Here is a 20,254-nt window from a genome sequence, read left to right on the forward strand (position 1 = left end):
GTTAAAATAAGCCTAACGAGTTAACTGTGAGTGATTCCTGCATGAATATGTTTCTTTGTTCAGTTGGTATAAAATGCAAAGACTGATGGTTTGTTGCATACCTTTTTTTTTAACGAGTTTATTTATTTGCATCTTCGCCAAGCTTGTCTCAAACCAGCAGTCTGGTCCTTTAACTGCACTAAACTAGATTTATTTTTGCTCTGTTAAAAGGTTAAACTAACCTGAGGTGTTATGATATGAACAATGTTTCATAATAGATGTGTGTGTGTGTGTTTTAGCAAAAGCTTAATTAAATTGTTTGAGTTTTAGTTGAAGAGAATAAGAATAAATTCACGTTTCGTTCGATTCAACTCAACTTTTTACAATGTATTTGGAGTTATTCCTGCCAAACCAAAAACGCCATCGATCAGGCTGTTCTCATGAACCGTTCGTACATATCGCTGCGAAAAGTAAAGCACTTTAATTCGTATGTATTCCACGTATTTATTGCTGTATTTAACACATTGACTGCTGCTGTATTAGAGACAAAAACACAGAGCTTTCAAGCCAGGAGTACTACTTAAGGGGAACGGTGTTTTAACCCAAATCACAATCTTTAGTCTAATCTTAACTGGTCGTTTTGGTGTCTAAACTTAACTGTCGTCGGCTGAACTGAACTGCAACTCAAATGTCCATGAACCTCACGGTGACTTTTTGTCGGCTTAATTTAACTGTAGCAACCACTAAACTTAAAGTGCTCATATTATGCTTTTTGGTGGTTTTCCCTTTCCTTTATTGTGTTATATACCATTTTATATGTCATTTATATATAGTTTTGTGATATTTTTGTGATATTTCTATTTAAAATTTTAAATAGTTTTTTAAAATTTGTCATACCTGCCCAGGGACTACAGGTGGAAATTAGCAATTGTTGCTATAACCTGGCCCAAGACATATTCTCTTGTTTAACAAGTTTAAGTTAGTAGTCCAGCCTTTACTTCAGAGACAACACACGTTATAATGCTCGCCTAGCTGCTAGCATGGCACGCCCTCATACTCTGCTTCTGACTGGCTAGTAGTCCTTACCTAGGTACTGTCAGGGCACGCCCTCATACTCTGCTTCTGACTGGCTAGTAGTCCTTACCTAGCTACTGTCAGGGCACGCCCTCATACTCTGCTTCTGACTGGCTAGTAGTCCTTACCTAGGTACTGTCAGGGCGCGCCCTCATACTCTGCTTCTGACTGGCTAGCAGTCCTTACCTAGCTACTGTCAGGGCTCGCCCTCATACTCTGCTTCTGACTGGCTAGTAGTCCTTACCTAGGTACTGTCAGGGCGCGCCCTCATACTCTGCTTCTGACTGGCTAGTAGTCCTTACCTAGCTACTGTCAGGGCACGCCCTCATACTCTGCTTCTGACTGGCTAGTAGTCCTTACCTAGGTACTGAGCATGTGCGACTCCCAACAAAGACGGAACAGAAGTGAGATGTCTCACTCTGTAGCTAAAACAGAGAGCTCAACACACAGGGTGAAAATAGGAGCTGCAGCAATGTGCAGTACAACAAAAATATGGTGTTTTTTGAAAATTAAACCATGTAAAGTCATTCTGGTACAACCTCTAAACACAATTATGAACCTGAAGATGAGCATAATATGAGCACTTAAACTGTCACGGGACCGGTCGCTACGTGATCGGCCGCCATCATTTGTGGGATAACATACGAATTGTTGTGCATAAGTTTTCGTACGAAATACGGACCCGTTCATGAGAACGCGTCTTGATTACATGCTAGTATTCTCCTAATTTTTCTCCCAATGCAATGCGGTAGCGCAGCTGGAGTCTTCTGTTCCGGGTTTGTTCGTAAAGCAAAGGGAAGCGAAAAGAAACTGACTTTATATCTGGACTTCTAGACAAATCACCACGCGGGGGGTAAAAACTAACAGACACGAGGGTGTTTCGCCACCAGGGCAAAACGCATGTCGGAAGAGCGTCTGGGAGCGTGTAGAAAAACACTCTCACTGTGCACTTTGTATGAGTTATTTTTTTGTTATTGCAAAGGTTTTCAGAGGAAAAATAAAAATAAAATAAAAAAAACCTGGCCTCTTTTTCAACGTGTATTTGCCCGTGATGTGATAAAGTGACAGCACATGTAAACGTAAAAGTGCAAAACTGCCAAAATAAAAACAGATGAAGTTGCTTATCAGGCTTTTTTTTTTTTTTTTTTTACTTTTCCTGACTGCACCCCTCTCCTCTCATCATCTATCACAACGTGGAAGTTCACTTTCTCAAAGCGAGCGCCACTCCGAAGTCGAAAGAGAGAGGCTTGCTTATGCTTTATTTTTTATTTTATTTTATTTTTTTATATCTTCTTCAACTTACTCTAAAAAATATAAAAAATAGTAATAATCGTACCGCTATTAAAAGACTGGTAACATCAACAAAGTTATACTTTTACTACGAAAACATTTTTTTTTTTTTCTTTTTAAATCACGTCATTATTTTCCATTCTCCTCCTCCTCCTCTCTCAGTTTGTTTCTCGACATTTCGGGAAACAACGCCACTCTCACAGCCAGCCAGGTGTACTTTGAGAATACCGATCAACTGTTTTGGGAAGGCACAAACTCCCCCTCCCCTCCCCTCCCCTCCCCTCCACTCCCAGGCCAATAAATGATGGATACATCTGATATAGTGGTTTTGTAGCTGAGGTCAAAGGTCAGTCAGTGTCCTGAACCCTCGACGAGAGAGAGACCCACAAGGGGTCGAGAAAAAAAAAGGGAATCTACGATTCTTGTCTTTTACTTTCCGACAAAGACAAAAGGCAAACGGGAGGTTTTCCCCCCTCTCTCTCTCTCTCTCTCTCTCTCTCTCTCTCAGTCTTTGCAGTTTTTCTGCTTTCCCTTTTTAAGAAACTCCATGAGAAAGTCCAGGAATCTCACCTGCAGGGAACAGGACGTTAACATTAAAAAGGTAGTAAATATTCCACTTTGTTTTGCTCCTTCGCTCATGGCGCCTAACTCTCCGCGGCCTATGGTACATTCAGTAAACAAAAAGAACAAACAGGCATCGCCCAAAACGAGTTCATCCACATTTGTTCATTTTTTTTTGGTTCCCGCTATGTAGGGCTGGGCATCGTTTGGATATTTAACGATTCTGATTCCAATCCCGATTCTTCCTTTCGATTCTTCTTCTTCTTATCGAGTCTCGATTTCCGATTCTTTGAGTTGAAACGGGTCACACGCTTATTTCACAAATAAGAGGAAAGTTTTATTTTGATTCAAAAGGTGGGTTGCAGTTTGACGGAGGCTTTTTCATTGATATCAAAGTCAAAATAAAGCCACGCTAGAGCGCCGCGCTTACTGTGCTCCAAGGCTGCAACTAGCGATGGTCAAATGAAGCTTCACGAACCGCTGTCTTTACGTTCAGAGCTCACTAGATGGCGCTCTCTGTTCAACAAAAAGGGTTGAAAACACACTGAATTGCCATTCCTTAAACCTTTTTCTTTGAACGGAGAGCGCCATCTAGTGAGCTCAGAAAAACAAAGACAGTGGTTTTGCGAAAGCTTCATTTGACCATCGCTAGCTAGACTTCTCTTTGATTGATCCTTTTGGGATGACTCCTGCAAGGAGCTAATTTGATTAGCTGCAACACAACAAGCGCCTGGCCCGCTACGGAAACCCAAAACTTGTGCATGTTAAATTTGGAAACCCCCACGATCAGATTTTAAACCAAAATCTCTCCAAACGATTCCAATAAAGAAACCCGATGGAATCGTCATTTTTGAACCGATTCCAAGTAGGAATCGGTTCTCGATGCCCAACCCTAGCGCTATGGTACGCTTTCCTGCCGCGCGTCAGGGCTGCCGACCAACGATGAGGATTGTTCGCTGGCGCTGGCTTCGCTGCCTGCCGTGTCGCCAGCTATCGTTTCCGTCTTGGCGGCGAGCGGGTGAAAGATCTCCGACGTGGCTCGCGTCACGCTGTCGTACGAAGGCGGCGACGAGGTGGACGAAATCGTCTCCGATCGCTCGATCACCAGCAAACTGGAGCCGTAGTTTTCTCTCATCATGGCTGCGATGAGCCCTTCCTTCTCCGGCGCGTCCTCCCCGAACATTTCCTCGCCGTCGCCGTCGTCCTGTCCGGCGTGCCGCGGCGTGGTGATCTGGCGGTACAAGTAGGAGGCGGCCTTCAGCTGGCGCCTCACCAGGTGTCTGCGGTAGCATCGCTGGATGACAGCGGCCGACACGTCCTCCTGTTTCCGCCTCAGAGTCGTCGTGATCGGCTCGTAGGAGATCTTGGACGGGTTGGCCATCATGAACTTCTCCTCCATCTGCTGCTTGAGCGCGTCCATCTCGCCCGATTCGCCAAGCACGCGCTTGGTGAAGGCGAACAGGATGTCCAGGCAGTGGATCTTGTCCCCGCTGACCATGGGCAGGTCCATGGAGATCAGCTTGATCTTATTGGGCTTGCTGATGCGCAGCGGCTCCGACAGCGAATCGGCGAAATCCGACAGCTTGGCGTACTCGATGAACTGCGTGGCCTCGGGGTCGAACTTCTCCCACACCTCGTAGAACATCTCGAAGTCGTCCTCGCTCAGGGGCTCGGTGCTCTCCTCCGTGGCCACGCTGAAGTTCTCCAGGATGATCGCGATGTACATGTTCACCACGATGAGGAAGGAGATGATGATGTAGGTGACGAAGAAGGTGATGCCCACGGACGGGTTGCCGCAGTTACCGCGCACGGTTGTGCCGGTGTGGGGGATGTTGGCGTTGCACTCCTCGGGGGAGTTGTTCAGGATCGGGCTGAGCAGGCTGTCCCAGCCGGCCGACGTGGTGATCTGGAACAAGCAGATCATGCTGTTCCCGAACGTCTCGAAGTTGAACATGTCGTCGATGCCCGACTGCCGCTTGACGTAGGCGAAGTTGGCCATGCCGAAGATGGCGTAGATGAACATGACGAGGAAGAGGAGCAGCCCGATGTTGAAGAGAGCCGGGAGGGACATCATGAGGGCGAACAGTAACGTCCGGATGCCCTTGGCGCCTCTGATGAGACGCAGAACCCGTCCGATACGGGCCAGTCGAATCACACGGAACAGCGTCGGAGACACAAAGTACTTCTCAATAATGTCGGCAAGCACGATACCTGGAACAAAGAGAAGAAAGAAATGTAAATTCATGTCTCACACATTTCTAACTTATCAGTTCTTGACAATTCGACTGTCGGACATCACAATAATAACCACCGGCACGCTTTGATCTTTTCTTGAATTAAAGTGCCCATATTATGAAAAAAACACTTTTTCTGGTGATTTGGGGTGTTATTTTGTGTCTCTGGTGCTTCCACACACATACAAACTTTGAAAATAATCCATCCATGCCGTTTTGAGTGAGATACGGTTTCTGAATGTGTCCTGCCTTCAGTCTCCTAGTGAGCTGTTCAAAATCGGCCTCGGACTGTGACGTCACAGTCCGAAATGAGCTGGCTAACCACAACCGTTAGCTCGTTAGCATGCTAACCGTTAGCATTAGCATGCTAACGCTAATGCTAACGCTAGCATGCTACGTCGTTCTCAATAGCAAAGCACTGCTACAACACACACAAGTTCACCATAATCTACAAAAGAACTACTTACATGTGCGCCCTCATTTAGAAGTCTCCCAGCTGATCCTGCCTTGTAACTGACCAAAGTTGGAGAAACAGGCTTTCTTTTACTGTCTCTAGAGTTAGCTAGCTGACATGCTCTACATCTGAGCTACTGAGCATGTGCGAGTGCAATCAAAGATAGTACAGAAGAAGAAGATGAAAAGAGGTCTCACTCTGTAGCTAAAACAGAGACCAGGTGAAAAGAGGATCTGCAGCAGTGAGAGAGAGCTGTGCAGTACAACAACAATATGGTGTTTTTTGAAAATTAAACCATGTAAACCTATTCTGGTACAATCTTAAAATACAGTTATGAACCTGAAGATGAGCAGAATATGGGCGCTTTAATATGATTTTAAGAGGCCGTCCTGCAGGAGATGCCATTTGCAGTCATGTCGCTAAAAATCTATTAGCTGAAGACTATTTAGTTGCCCAAAGATTTTCTTATTTGAGGACACTCCTGTGAGTTACATCATGTAAAAGCTCTCCGTTTGGATGTTTCTGTCTTTATGTGGCAGGTCTGCTGCGATTACAACGTGAGTAATTGCTTCTGGAGGGCTGAGCTGTCGTTCCCCTCTAACAGCAAGTCAAACACTGTAATTCATCCGTCTTTTCCTTGTTATTCGGGAATGATAAACTCAAAGAGGAGCTGGCCTGTCATCACCACACCAGACCCCCCCCATCCCCCATACAACACACTACACACTACACACACACACACACACACACACACACACACACACACACTACACACACACACACACACACACACACACACACCTCAATCTTTCATCCGTCTCCCTTTTTTTTTCTGCATTTTTTATTTATGGATGAAGGGGGGGGGAGGAAGAGGGGAAGAGAGAGTAAGGTTTTAAAAAAAAAAATAAAACACAAAAAAAAAAAACAAAAAAAAAAAAAAAAAAAAAAAAAAAAAAAAAAAAAAAAAAAAAAAAAAAAAAAAAATAAAAAAAAAAAAAAATTTTTTTCTCCAAGGACTGCTCTGATTGCTGCCGTTACCTTCACCTCCCCCAGGCAGCCTTGTTGTCTGGAGTGCACACACATACACACACACACACACACACACACACACACACACACACACACACACACACACACACACACACACACACACACACACACACACACACACACACACACACACACACAAACAAACACGCGTCACAACACTGATAGCTAAATTCCCTGCTTAGGTTGGCTTGTGCTGCCTCTGCACACCGTTCTGTCACTTGTGTTGGAAATGTGTGTGTATGTGTTTGTGTGTCGTATGTGTGTCGTACGTGTCGTCAGTGCTATTATCACGACCATACAGGACCTTGGTGCAGAGTAAACATCAAGGCCAGCTTGATGGTCACTTTGTTGGCAGATAATTGTGACGCAGACACATTACATCAGCAACCACACACGCACATGTGCATACGGACACACACACACACACACACACACACACACACACACACACACACACACACACACACACACACACACACACACACACACACACACACTACCAGAGGTGGAGGAATTATTCAGATTATACTTACTGACTTTTAGTAAAGCTGCATTGTCATTGCAGGACTTTCACTTTTAGTTTGGTTCTTTGAAGCCATTTCACAATTATGTGAATAATGAGGTCATAAGGAGCAAGGTTACCTCCCCTTTCTCTGCTTTGCCAACCCAGAAAATTTGGCCCACCAATGAGAGAGAGAGAGACATCATGGCTTTCAAACAAGCAAAGCATGGCAGTTGGTCAAGGCCACACCCCCACCCTCCACCTTGCCCCCCCCCCTCTCCTCCTCAATAGCTACAGACACAGAAATGGCACATCCTAAGGAAAGCTCATTGTGGGACTGGCTCTAGTGGCTGTAATTCTGCACCAAGGCTGAATTTCGGGAAAGAGACTTCAGATACAGTATTAGAGGACCACTAAGGTCTATATAAAAGAGACTTCAGATACAGTATTAGAGGACCACTAAGGCCTATATAAAAGAGACTTCAGATACAGTATTAGGGGACCACTAAGGCCTATATAAAAGAGACTTCAGATACAGTATTAGGGGACCACTAAGGTCTATATAAAAGAGACTTCAGATACAGTATTAGGGGACCACTAAGGTCTATATAAAAGAGACTTCAGATACAGTATTAGGGGACCACTAAGGTCTATATAAAAGAGACTTCAGATACAGTATTAGGGGACCACTAAGGCCTATATAAAAGAGACCTCAGATACAGTATTAGGGGACCACTAAGGTCTATATAAAAGAGACTTCAGATACAGTATTAGGGGACCACTAAGGCCTATATAAAAGAGACCTCAGATACAGTATTAGGGGACCACTAAGGTCTATATAAAAGAGACTTCAGATACAGTATTAGGGGACCACTAAGGTCTATATAAAAGAGACTTCAGATACAGTATTAGGGGACCACTAAGGTCTATATAAAAGAGACTTCAGATACAGTATTAGGGGACCACTAAGGTCTATATAAAAGAGACTTCAGATACAGTATTAGGGGACCACTAAGGTCTATATAAAAGAGACTTCAGATACAGTATTAGGGGACCACTAATAAAAAAGACACGTCTGAAACTCACCGACGATGGAGAGAATGACGACCACGAAGTCGAAGATGTTCCAGCCGACGGTGAAGAAGTAGCAGCGCAGCGCCACGATCTTGACCAGGCACTCGAACGAGAAGATGATGATGAAGGCCAGGTTGATGTTGTTCAGGATGTACTCCATCTGGGGCGACTGCTCGTCCGTCTCCACCATCATGGTGATCATGTTCAGCAGGATCATCACCATGATGATGATGTCGAACGCCTGCTTCGCCACCAGGTCGAAGAAGAAGCCCTGCAGAGAGTTCTGGAGAGAGATGGACAGTTGGTTGGTTTCCCTTAGTAATCAACACGAAGTCTTTTAGATTAGGTTAGATTAGATAGACCTTTACTGATTCCAAATTGGGAAAATGTCAGTGCTGCAGCCAGTGGTGTAGTCTACGTGATACGCAGGTATACGCAGTATACCCACTAAGAAAGCTCCAGTTTTTACCCTTTAGACAGTAACGCGACAGTGGAGCGTTTTTAAGATTTCCACTCTGGAGGGTGGTTTCACTTCTTTGCGTTTTTAAGCAACCAAAAACGGCGTCGCCGCATAAACGAAAGGCACATCCGATAAAATATTTTTTCCTCCAAACTACCCCTAGGGGGACACGTACCCCCATTTGAGATACACTATGATAAAAGATCAATACTTGGCGTCTGTGTATCCCCAACCCTTAACGAGTTCATTTTAAAATTTGTGAACTGCACTTTGAACTAGTTCATGTAGAAAGTGAACTGAACTTTGAACTGAACTTTGAACTAGTTCATGTAGAAAGTGAACTGAACGTTGAACTAGTTCAGGTAGAAAGTGAACTGAACGTTGAACTAGTTCATGTAGAAAGTGAACTGAACTTTGAACTAGTTCAGGTAGAAAGTGAACTGAACTTTGAACTAGTTCATGTAGAAAGTGAACTGAACTTTGAACTGAACTTTGAACTAGTTCAGGTAGAAAGTGAACTGAACTTTGAACTAGTTCATGTAGATTTTCATATACCCACTTAAAAATGCCCAATGACACGCAACAACATACTTTCTATTATATTTTTGATATATTTTGAATTCAATTGACTGATTATAGCTCAGGATGAAGCCTGACTTTGTCCCCTCAGCTTCCGCTCAACTCTGCGTGTGATGCAGTTCTCAAAAGTCACTTCACTTCGGGAAAAAAAACAACGACAAACTTTGAGCTAGCGAGCTACACGTTTAAAATGGCAAGTTTTTAATTTTGTTTTGATGGTGCAACAAGGCAGACCTGCTCGGTTCTTTCAGGGAATGATTGTAAAGATTTATAAGGAATATGTTTAGGGCATTTCCTCTCTAACTGGGAGGTTTTGGGACCGATTGGTGGGATTCCTGTGGACGAAGTACACACTGGTAAGAGCCAATGAGTAGGTTTACACGCACACCAATATTCCACTAATATTCCGAATGGGAAAATATTCTGAATTTGACACAGGTCATGTAAACAGCATATTCCAGTTGGATATTCAGAATAAGACCCAAGCTTAAAGCAGAGTAATTGACGCACTTTGACGCCTAAAAAAAAAGGCCTTAAAAAGTCTTAAATTTATACCTCTAATGCTCACTGAAATGTTGGCTAAGTGGGTAGAGCAGGTGCACATATACTGAGAGGTTTATGCAGAGGTCCAGGGTTGGAATCTGACCTGTGATGATTTCCTGCTTGTCTTCTCCCCTCTCTCTCCTCTTTCTCACCTAGCTGTCCTGTCAAATATTAAATGCGGAAAAGCCCACCCCCCCCAAATTATGTATTATTCTGTGGTGTTGTAGTTCTTTCTTTTGCTCGTAAATATACAGTGGGTAGGGAAAGTATTCAGACCCCTTTAAAATTTTCACTCTTTGTTTCGTTGCAGCCATTTGCTAAAATCAAAAAAGTTCATTTTATTTCTCTTTAATGTACACTCAGCACCCCATCTTGACAGAAAAAAACAGAAATGTAAGGTAGAAAGTGAACTGAACTTTGAACTAGTTCATGTAGAAAGTGAACTGAACTTTGAACTAGTTCGTGTAGAAAGTGAACTGAACTTTGAACTAGTTCAGGTAGAAAGTGAACTGAACTTTGAACTAGTTCATGTAGAAAGTGAACTGAACTTTGAACTAGTTCATGTAGAAAGTGAACTGAACTTTGAACTAGTTCATGTAGAAAGTGAACTGAACTTTGAACTAGTTCAGGTAGAAAGTGAACTGAACGTTGAACTAGTTCAGGTAGAAAGTGAACTGAACTTTGAACTAGTTCATGTAGAAAGTGAACTGAACTTTGAACTAGTTCAGGTAGAAAGTGAACTGAACGTTGAACTAGTTCATGTAGAAAGTGAACTGAACTTTGAACTAGTTCATGTAGAAAGTGAACTGAACTTTGAACTAGTTCAGGTAGAAAGTGAACTGAACTTTGAACTAGTTCATATAGAAAGTGAACTGAACTTTGAACTAGTTCAGGTAGAAAGTGAACTGAACTTTGAACTAGTTCATGTAGAAAGTGAACTGAACTTTGAACTAGTTCAGGTAGAAAGTGAACTGAACTTTGAACTAGTTCATGTAGAAAGTGAACTGAACTTTGAACTAGTTCAGGTAGAAAGTGAACTGAACTTTGAACTAGTTCATGTAGAAAGTGAACTGAACTTTGAACTAGTTCAGGTAGAAAGTGAACAGAACGTTGAACTAATTCATGTAGAAAGTGAACTGAACTTTGAACTAGTTCAGGTAGAAAGTGAACTGAACTTTGAACTAGTTCATATAGAAAGTGAACTGAACTTTGAACTAGTTCGTGTAGAAAGTGAACTGAACTTTGAACCAGTTCATGTAGAAAGTGAACTGAACTTCGAACTAGTTCATGTAGAAAGTGAACTGAACGTTGAACTAGTTCAGGTAGAAAGTGAACTGAACTTCGAACTAGTTCAGGTAGAAAGTGAACTGAACGTTGAACTAGTTCAGGTAGAAAGTGAACTGAACTTTGAACTAGTTCAGGTAGAAAGTGAACTGAACTTTGAACTAGTTCGTGTAGAAAGTGAACTGAACTTTGAACTAGTTCGTGTAGAAAGTGAACTGAACTTTGAACTAGTTCATATAGAAAGTGAACTGAACTTTGAACTAGTTCATGTAGAAAGTGAACTGAACTTCGAACTAGTTCATGTAGAAAGTGAACTGAACTTTGAACTAGTTCATGTAGAAAGTGAACTGAACTTTGAACTAGTTCATGTAGAAAGTGAACTGAACTTTGAACTAGTTCATGTAGAAAGTGAACTGAACTTTGAACTAGTTCATGTAGAAAGTGAACTGAACTTCGAACTAGTTCATGTAGAAAGTGAACTGAACTTTGAACTAGTTCATGTAGAAAGTGAACTGAACTTTGAACTAGTTCATGTAGAAAGTGAAATGAACTTTGAACTAGTTCATGTAGAAAGTGAACTGAACTTTGAACTAGTTCATGTAGAAAGTGAACTGAACTTTGAACTAGTTCATGTAGAAAGTGAACTGAACTTTGAACTAGTTCAGGTAGAAAGTGAACTGAACTTTGAACTAGTTCAGGTAGAAAGTGAACTGAACGTTGAACTAATTCATGTAGAAAGTGAACTGAACTTTGAACTAGTTCATGTAGAAAGTGAACTGAACTTTGAACTAGTTCATGTAGAAAGTGAACTGAACTTTGAACTAGTTCATGTAGAAAGTGAACTGAACTTTGAACTAGTTCAGGTAGAAAGTGAACTGAACTTTGAACTAGTTCGTGTAGAAAGTGAACTGAATTTGAACTGTTCGGTAGAAAGTAACGAACGTTGAACTAATTTTGTAGAAAGTGAACTGAACTTTGAACTAGTTCAGGTAGAAAGTGAACTGAACTTTGAACTAATTCATGTAGAAAGTGAACTGAACTTTGAACTAGTTCAGGTAGAAAGTGAACTGAACTTTGAACTAGTTCTGTAGAAAGTGAACTGACGTTGAACTAATTCATGTAGAAAGTGAACTGAACTTGAACTAGTTCATGTAGAAAGTGAACTGAATACTAGATGATGAACTGAACTTTGAACTAGTTCATGTAGAAAGTGAACTGAACTTTGAACTAGTTCATGTAGAAAGTGAACTGAACTTTGAACTAGTTCAGGTAGAAAGTGAACTGAACTTTGAACTAGTTCAGGTAGAAAGTGAACTGAACTTTGAACTTGTTCATGTAGAAAGTGAACTGAACTTTGAACTAGTTCATGTAGAAAGTGAACTGAACTTTGAACTAGTTTGTGTAGAAAGTGAACTGAACTTTGAACTAGTTCAGGTAGAAAGTGAACTGAACTTTGAACTAGTTCAGGTAGAAAGTGAACTTAACTATTATTAGTAATTGCTAGTGTAGAAAGTGAACTGATTGAACTAATTCATGTAGAAAGTGAACTGAACTTTGAACTAGTTCATGTAGAAAGTGAACTGAACTTTGAACTAGTTCATGTAGAAAGTGAACTGAACTTTGAACTAGTTCATGTAGAAAGTGAACTGAACTTTGAACTAGTTTGTGTAGAAAGTGAACTGAACTTTGAACTAGTTCAGGTAGAAAGTGAACTGAACTTTGAACTAGTTCAGGTAGAAAGTGAACTGAACGTTGAACTAATTCATGTAGAAAGTGAACTGAACTTTGAACTAGTTCAGGTAGAAAGTGAACTGAACTTTGAACTAGTTCATGTAGAAAGTGAACTGAACTTTGAACTAGTTCATGTAGAAAGTGAACTGAACTTTGAACTAGTTTCAGTAGAAAGTGAACTGAACGTTGAACTAATTCATGTAGAAAGTGAACGAACTTGAACTAGTTCATGTAGAAAGTGAACTGAACTTTGAACTAGTTCATGTAGAAAGTGAACTGAACTTTGAACTAGTTCATGTAGAAAGTGAACTGAACTTTGAACTAGTTCGTGTAGAAAGTGAACTGAACTTTGAACTAGTTCAGGTAGAAAGTGAACTGAACTTTGAACTAGTTCATGTAGAAAGTGAACTGAACTTTGAACTAGTTCATGTAGAAAGTGAACTGAACTTTGAACTAGTTCATATAGAAAGTGAACTGAACTTTGAACTAGTTCAGGTAGAAAGTGAACTGAACTTTGAACTAGTTCATGTAGAAAGTGAACTGAACTTTGAACTAGTTCAGGTAGAAAGTGAACTGAACTTTGAACTAGTTCATGTAGAAAGTGAACTGAACTTTGAACTAGTTCAGGTAGAAAGTGAACTGAACTTTGAACCGAAGTTCATGTAGAAAGTGAACTGAACTTTGAACTAGTTCAGGTAGAAAGTGAACTGAACTTTGAACTAGTTCATGTAGAAAGTGAACTGAACTTTGAACTAGTTCAGGTAGAAAGATTAAAAATTAAACAAAGTGAACTGAACTTTGAACTAGTTCATGCAGAAAGTGAACTGAACTTTGAACTAGTTCATGTAGAAAGTGAACTGAACTTGAACTAGTTCATGTAGAAAGTGAACTGAACTTTGAACTAGTTCGTGTAGAAAGTGAACTGAACTTTGAACTAGTTCATGTAGAGTGAACTGATCTTGCATTTTATGTAGAAAGTGATCTGAACTTTGAACTAGTTCAGGTAGAAAGTGAACTGAACTTTGAACTAGTTCATGTAGAAAGTGATCTGAACTTTGAACTAGTTCAGGTAGAAAGTGAACTGAACTTTGAACTAGTTCAGGTAGAAAGTGAACTGAACGTTGAACTAGTTCATGTAGAAAGTGAACTGAACTTTGAACTAGTTCATGTAGAAAGTGAACTGAACTTTGAACTAGTTCATGTAGAAAGTGAACTGAACTTTGAACTAGTTCATGTAGAAAGTGAACTGAACTTTGAACTAGTTCAGGTAGAAAGTGAACTGAACTTTGAACTAGTTCATGTAGAAAGTGAACTGAACTTTGAACTAGTTCATGTAGAAAGTGAACTGAACGTTGAACTAATTCATGTAGAAAGTGAACTGAACTTTGAACTAGTTCAGGTAGAAAGTGAACTGAACTTTGAACTAATTCATGTAGAAAGTGAACTGAACTTTGAACTAGTTCAGGTAGAAAGTGAACTGAACTTTGAACTAGTTCATGTAGAAAGTGAACTGAACTTTGAACTAGTTCAGGTAGAAAGTGAACTGAACTTTGAACTAGTTCAGGTAGAAAGTGAACTGAACGTTGAACTAATTCATGTAGAAAGTGAACTGAACTTTGAACTAGTTCATGTAGAAAGTGAACTGAACTTTGAACTAGTTCATGTAGAAAGTGAACTGAACTTTGAACTAGTTCATGTAGAAAGTGAACTGAACTTTGAACTAGTTCATGTAGAAAGTGAACTGAACTTTGAACTAGTTCAGGTAGAAAGTGAACTGAACTTTGAACTAGTTCAGGTAGAAAGTGAACGCAATGAACTTTGTACATGTAAAGTGAACTGAACTTTGAACTTGTTCATGTAGAAAGTGAACTGAACTTTGAACTAGTTCAGGTAGAAAGTGAACTGAACTTTGAACTAGTTCAGGTAGAAAGTGAACTGAACGTTGAACTAATTCATGTAGAAAGTGAACTGAACTTTGAACTAATTCATGTAGAAAGTGAACTGAACGTTGAACTAGTTCATGTAGAAAGTGAACTGAACTTTGAACTAGTTTGTGTAGAAAGTGAACTGAACTTTGAACTAGTTTGTGTAGAAAGTGAACTGAACTTTGAACTAGTTCAGGTAGAAAGTGAACTGAACTTTGTGTGTGTGTGTGTGTGTGTGTGTGTGTGTGTGTGTGTGTGTGTGTGTGTGTGTGTGTGTGTGTGTGTGTGTGTAGGTACCGTAGGTCTGGGGATGGGCTTCTGAGGTTTCTTGGAGCCGAGTTTCTTCATGGCGTTGTAGTACTTCTTCTGCTCCTCCGTCATGAAGATGTCCTGTCCTCCTAAGTAGAGAAACACGACAGCGACAACGAATGTTATTTTCAACAGCAAACAGGATTTTTATCGCCTTCGCATCGCACGTTGAAAACACACACACACGTCCGGTTGTAAATCTATCAGCCCGGTTAACTCTGTCGTTTGAGTCCTTTCACCTGCATCGGCTATAGAGAGCTGGACCTCATGGGACCTTAACCAGAGACTATTTAGAAGAGACATGCCACTTCCTCAATATTCAATACAACTATATAAGGAAAACCCGTAACGGCAAAGATGGTGGTTGTATTCACATGTCCCGCCCCTCCCCCTGGAAAGCCAATCATCTGCTTTTTAACAGTCAAGCCGGGAAACATTTAAACCTATCGTCTGGTTCCACTGACGCATGCGCACAGTTGAGGTTTTGCGACAGCGGAGACGATAGTAGTAGTAGCGTAGCAACAGTATAACCTGTGGGGTAAAAAAAGGTGTTTTAAACCTTATTTTGGGGCAAAGTCATCAAACTTTTCCAGCGATTTTTATCATATTCTACTGCTGTTTCTATACATGTAGTTTTTATGTCCCGATGACCAGTGAAAGTGCAGTTCTGACTCTCTGCCCATTCATTTAGATGGGAGCCTGGTCTTGTTAGTCCGAAATCGCTGCCCGGAGGCGTTGCCAAGATGGTGGCTGAGTGGCATGACTTGCCTAAAATGAGAAGGGAGAAGCAAATGTATGTTTTGATCCCATTTGAATTGAGCCATATGATGTTCGTCAATTTAAAAGATCATTTTTCAACCAAAGAAAGTCTCAGCTAACCGTAGGTTTGTCATATGACCACTTAGTTTGGTGTGATACCGCTCAGTGAACTACACCTCTCGTCTTAACACAATCTACCTCACCTAGCTCGATGCTCGGCTAGCTCGCTAGCTAGGTAGCTAGTTAGCGAGCTAGCTAGCTAGCTTAGCTCTGTTCCACAACACATGTAACGTTATCTTAACTGCTGGGTTTTATCCAGTGAAGTGTTTTCGGCAGAGAAGCAAAAGAACAAGCGAGATCCTCTGCTCATTAGAGTAACGTTACATCCTGGTACGATACACACACACACACACACACACACACACACACACACACACACACACACACACACACACACACACACACACACAAACACAGACAGCGTAGCTTCAGCCAGACGTCATCCATGAGACTTTGAAGTGTGAAATCTTTCTAATTGCTTATTTTCACCGTCTGATACTTCAACAGTTTAACAACAAACGGAGACTTTCTTCGGTTGAAAAATCATCTTTTAAACAGACGAACATCAGATGTGTAATCCATGGCTCGATTCAAACGGGATCAAAATATTATTATTATTATCTCTCCATTGACTCTCGTTCATAATTTTTTCGAAAGATAAGGTCCCACGGACCGGAAGTAGAAGGGGCGGGACTTCGGCTCTCTATAATCAATCAATCAATCAATGAGTAAATAGACATGGCAATGTGTTGCTGTGTCTGTTTGCTTCTACTCTGGTACTTATCTTTCGCTTCTGCTGGTTGAAGTTATCGATGATGACACCGATGAAGAGGTTGAGGGTGAAGAAGGAGCCGAAGATGATGAAGATGACAAAGTACAGGTACATGTAGAGATTGATCTCCTTGATAGGCTGCTCCTCCACCTGAACACAGGAACACACACACACACACACACACACACACACACACACACAGGTATGATGTCATCTTTAATGAGGGTAACTGTCATAACACACTCTCTTTCTTTCCGACTCTCTCGCACAAACAAAGGCAGTGTCCCCCCTGGGGCTTGGCTGGGGCAGCGGCGCACACACACACACACACACACACACACACACACACACACACACAGACACACACACACACACACAGACACACACACAAACAAACACACACAGATACAGACACAGAGGCGCACACACAAACAGACAGACAGACCGACAGACAGACACACACACACAGACACACAGAGACACACACACAGGCACACACACAGACACAGAGGTGCACACACACACACACACACACACACACACACACACACACACACACACACACACACACACACACACAAACACACACACACAGAGACACAGACACAGACACACAGACAGACAGACAGACACACAGACACTCACAGACACACACACACACACACAGACACACACACACACACACACACACACAGATACACACACACACACACACACACACACACACACACACACAGACACTGTTGAACTTACGGCTCGTGAGTCCACCGCTGCATACATGATATCCATCCAGCCTTTGAAGGTTGCCTGGAAAAACAACGACAGGAAAATTACTTTCTAACCACTTCTCTTCTTCTTCTAAAGAACGTCTTTAAAAAGCCTCTCGGATCAGCTGGAGCATCGTCACAAAGCTGGAAGACAGGGCTGCTGTTCTGACGCCATGAAAAGTTTAAAAAAAACCTTTAAGAGACACGTTGTTGTTACAGGACAGCGACGCTACAAACATGTCTTAGACCAGGGGTTCTCAAGCTGTTTTCATCAATGTTCCCCCCTTTTGAACAGTGTTTTTAAGCCCTGTAGGGGGACACGTACCCCCATTTCAGAACCACTGGTCTAGGGTACCCACGAGCATAGGCGCAGAAACCGTGGGTGCTGGAGCACTTCTCATCTCCAGTCCAGAACTCCCTTTATATCAGGGATGCACCTAATCCAGCATTCGGCTTCGGATTCTGCCGAATATTGGGCTTTTTGACCACTACGCTTGCACTAGGCGCGCCACGCTGGTCGATGGAGTGGGCAGTGGTGGCCTAGAGGTCGTCGGTTCAATCCCCAGACCAACAGGATACAATCTGGGTGGGGGAAAGTGAAAGAGCAGCATTTGTCCCTCCCTCATCACCACCACTGAGGTGCCCTTGAGCAAGGCCCTTAACCTCCAACCTGCTCCAGTGGAGCTGCTCAGTGGCCAGCAGATCAGACTGTGGTTGTACTGGGCAGCTCCCAGCAGATCAGACTGTGGTGGTACTGGGCAGCTCCCAGCAGATCAGACTGTGGTGGTACTGGGCAGCTCCCAGCAGATCAGACTGTGGTTGTACTGGGCAGCTCCCAGCAGATCAGACTGTGGTGGTACTGGGCAGCTCCCAGCAGATCAGACTGTGGTGGTACTGGGCAGCTCCCAGCAGATCAGACTGTGGTTGTACTGGGCAGCTCTCAGCAGATCAGACTGTGGTTGTACTGGGCATGCTTCCAGCAGATCAGACTGTGGTTGTACTGGGCATGCTCCCAGCAGATCAGACTGTGGTGGTACTGGGCAGCTCCCAGCAGATCAGACTGTGGTGGTACTGGGCAGCTCCCAGCAGATCAGACTGTGGTGGTACTGGGCAGCTCCCAGCAGATCAGACTGTGGTTGTACTGGGCAGCTCCCAGCAGATCAGACTGTGGTGGTACTGGGCAGCTCCCAGCAGATCAGACTGTGGTTGTACTGGGCAGCTCTCAGCAGATCAGACTGTGGTTGTACTGGGCAGCTCCCAGCAGATCAGACTGTGGTGGTACTGGGCAGCTCCCAGCAGATCAGACTGTGGTTGTACTGGGCAGCTCTCAGCAGATCAGACTGTGGTGGTACTGGGCAGCTCTCAGCAGATCAGACTGTGGTGGTACTGGGCAGCTCTCAGCAGATCAGACTGTGGTTGTACTGGGCATGCTTCCAGGTATGAATGTGTGCAACTTTGTGAATGTGATCATGCGTTCCTGCAAAAAGAGAGGCTTCCTCTCGGTGAACCTTCCCTGAATAAATAAAGATTTAATTACAGGAAGGTGTTTACGTAAAGGGGGAGCGTTCAATGCAGCAGGCTGTGAGAAGGTGGAAATGGAACTATAGTCACTATAGTGAGCAGAAACAGTTGTTGTTTGGCAGTACTTTCAGTCAAAAGAAGGCCATTCAAGTCCAGCTACATGTTCAGTTTACAATGCTGATTGGTCTGGTGGTGGCGAGGACCCTAAACTATACACAACATGGCCGCTGTTACAACATCTGGTACGAAACATCTGAAAGAATACGAGTTGTGCACGAAGGAATCTCCAGACAGCAGCCAGAATGCAGCAACTTCAGGTACAGCAAAGGAAGGACAGTCCCTGTTTACTTCATTCATGTGTTTACTGGGTTCATGGACTGAGGATGGGAGGAGGATGAGGAAGAATCTGAACCAGTGGATTTGGTATTCGGCCGAACCCCCCAAAAAATAAATCTAGAATCATCTTTTCATCTTCACCTCCAACTAAAACTTGGAGCTCCTGTTTGTCAAAGTGAGTTTCTCTGCACGTCTGAGGTCAAGACGACACATTTCACATTCCCTGAACAAAATGGATCTCGAAACAACTAAATAAGTAGAGCAATACGTAACCGAAACCTGATCCCCTCTCTCTCTCTCTGTCTCCTCTCTCTCTCCCCCTCTCTCTCTCTCTGTCTCACTCTCTCTCTCCCACTCTCTCTCTCTCTCCTCTCCCTCTCTCTCTGTCCCTCTCTGCCTCTCTCTCTCTCTCCTTTCTCTCCACTTTCCTTTTCTCTGCCTCTCCTCTCTCTCTCTCCTCTCTCTCCCTCCCTCCTCTCTCCTTTCTCTCCCTCTCTCTTCCAGCCCTCTGCTCTCTCTCTCTCTCTCCCCTCTCTCTCTCTGTCCTCCTCTCTCTCCCCCTCTCTCTCTCTGTCTCCTCTCTCTCTCCTCTCTCTCTCTCTCTCTCTCTCTCTCTCCCTCTCTCTCTCTCTCTCTCCCTCTCTCTCTGTCCCCCTCTCCCTCTCTCTCTCTCTCTCTCTCTTCCTGCATCATTTTTGCAGCGTGGAGCTATTTCCAGATGCTAATGGAAGGGTTGCCCCCGTCAACCGTTGCCACGCCGACCAGCCAAACACGAATGCCGGTGCTGAGCAACCAGCGACTCGTTGCCAAGGCGACCGGCAAGTGTAGCAGCACTCCGGCCGGCAACAACTTCTTCTTTTTGTCCTTTCTCTGACAAATCTGCAAGACTTCACCTTTACTTCTTCCCTGTTTTCACTCTCTCTTTTCCTCCTTTGTTCCTCCTCTCTTCCTTCGTACATCTCAACCTCTCCTTCCTTTCATCCCCACCTT

The 20,254-nt window shown here is 42.9% G+C and overlaps 1 protein-coding gene across 1 annotated transcript in view; it reads right to left on the reverse strand.

Annotated features, from left to right (window-relative positions):
- Nucleotides 1-3,221: 3,221 nt before the first annotated feature.
- The window catches only part of LOC120552733 (sodium channel protein type 4 subunit alpha-like), a 346,898-nt gene continuing 329,865 nt past the window's right edge, over nucleotides 3,222-20,254 (reverse strand). Inside the window, exons 28-32 of the mRNA XM_039790961.1 lie at nucleotides 17,394-17,447; nucleotides 16,653-16,790; nucleotides 15,038-15,142; nucleotides 8,231-8,501; nucleotides 3,222-5,115 (exon numbers count right to left, since the gene is read on the reverse strand). Coding sequence (XP_039646895.1) covers nucleotides 3,803-5,115; nucleotides 8,231-8,501; nucleotides 15,038-15,142; nucleotides 16,653-16,790; nucleotides 17,394-17,447 — 1,881 coding nt within the window. The 3' untranslated portion in view covers nucleotides 3,222-3,802. The remainder of the gene's footprint in view (nucleotides 5,116-8,230; nucleotides 8,502-15,037; nucleotides 15,143-16,652; nucleotides 16,791-17,393; nucleotides 17,448-20,254) is intronic.

This window comes from Perca fluviatilis, chromosome 22 (genome assembly GCF_010015445.1).
Source record: "Perca fluviatilis chromosome 22, GENO_Pfluv_1.0, whole genome shotgun sequence".
NCBI classification, from domain to species: Eukaryota; Metazoa; Chordata; class Actinopteri; order Perciformes; family Percidae; genus Perca; species Perca fluviatilis.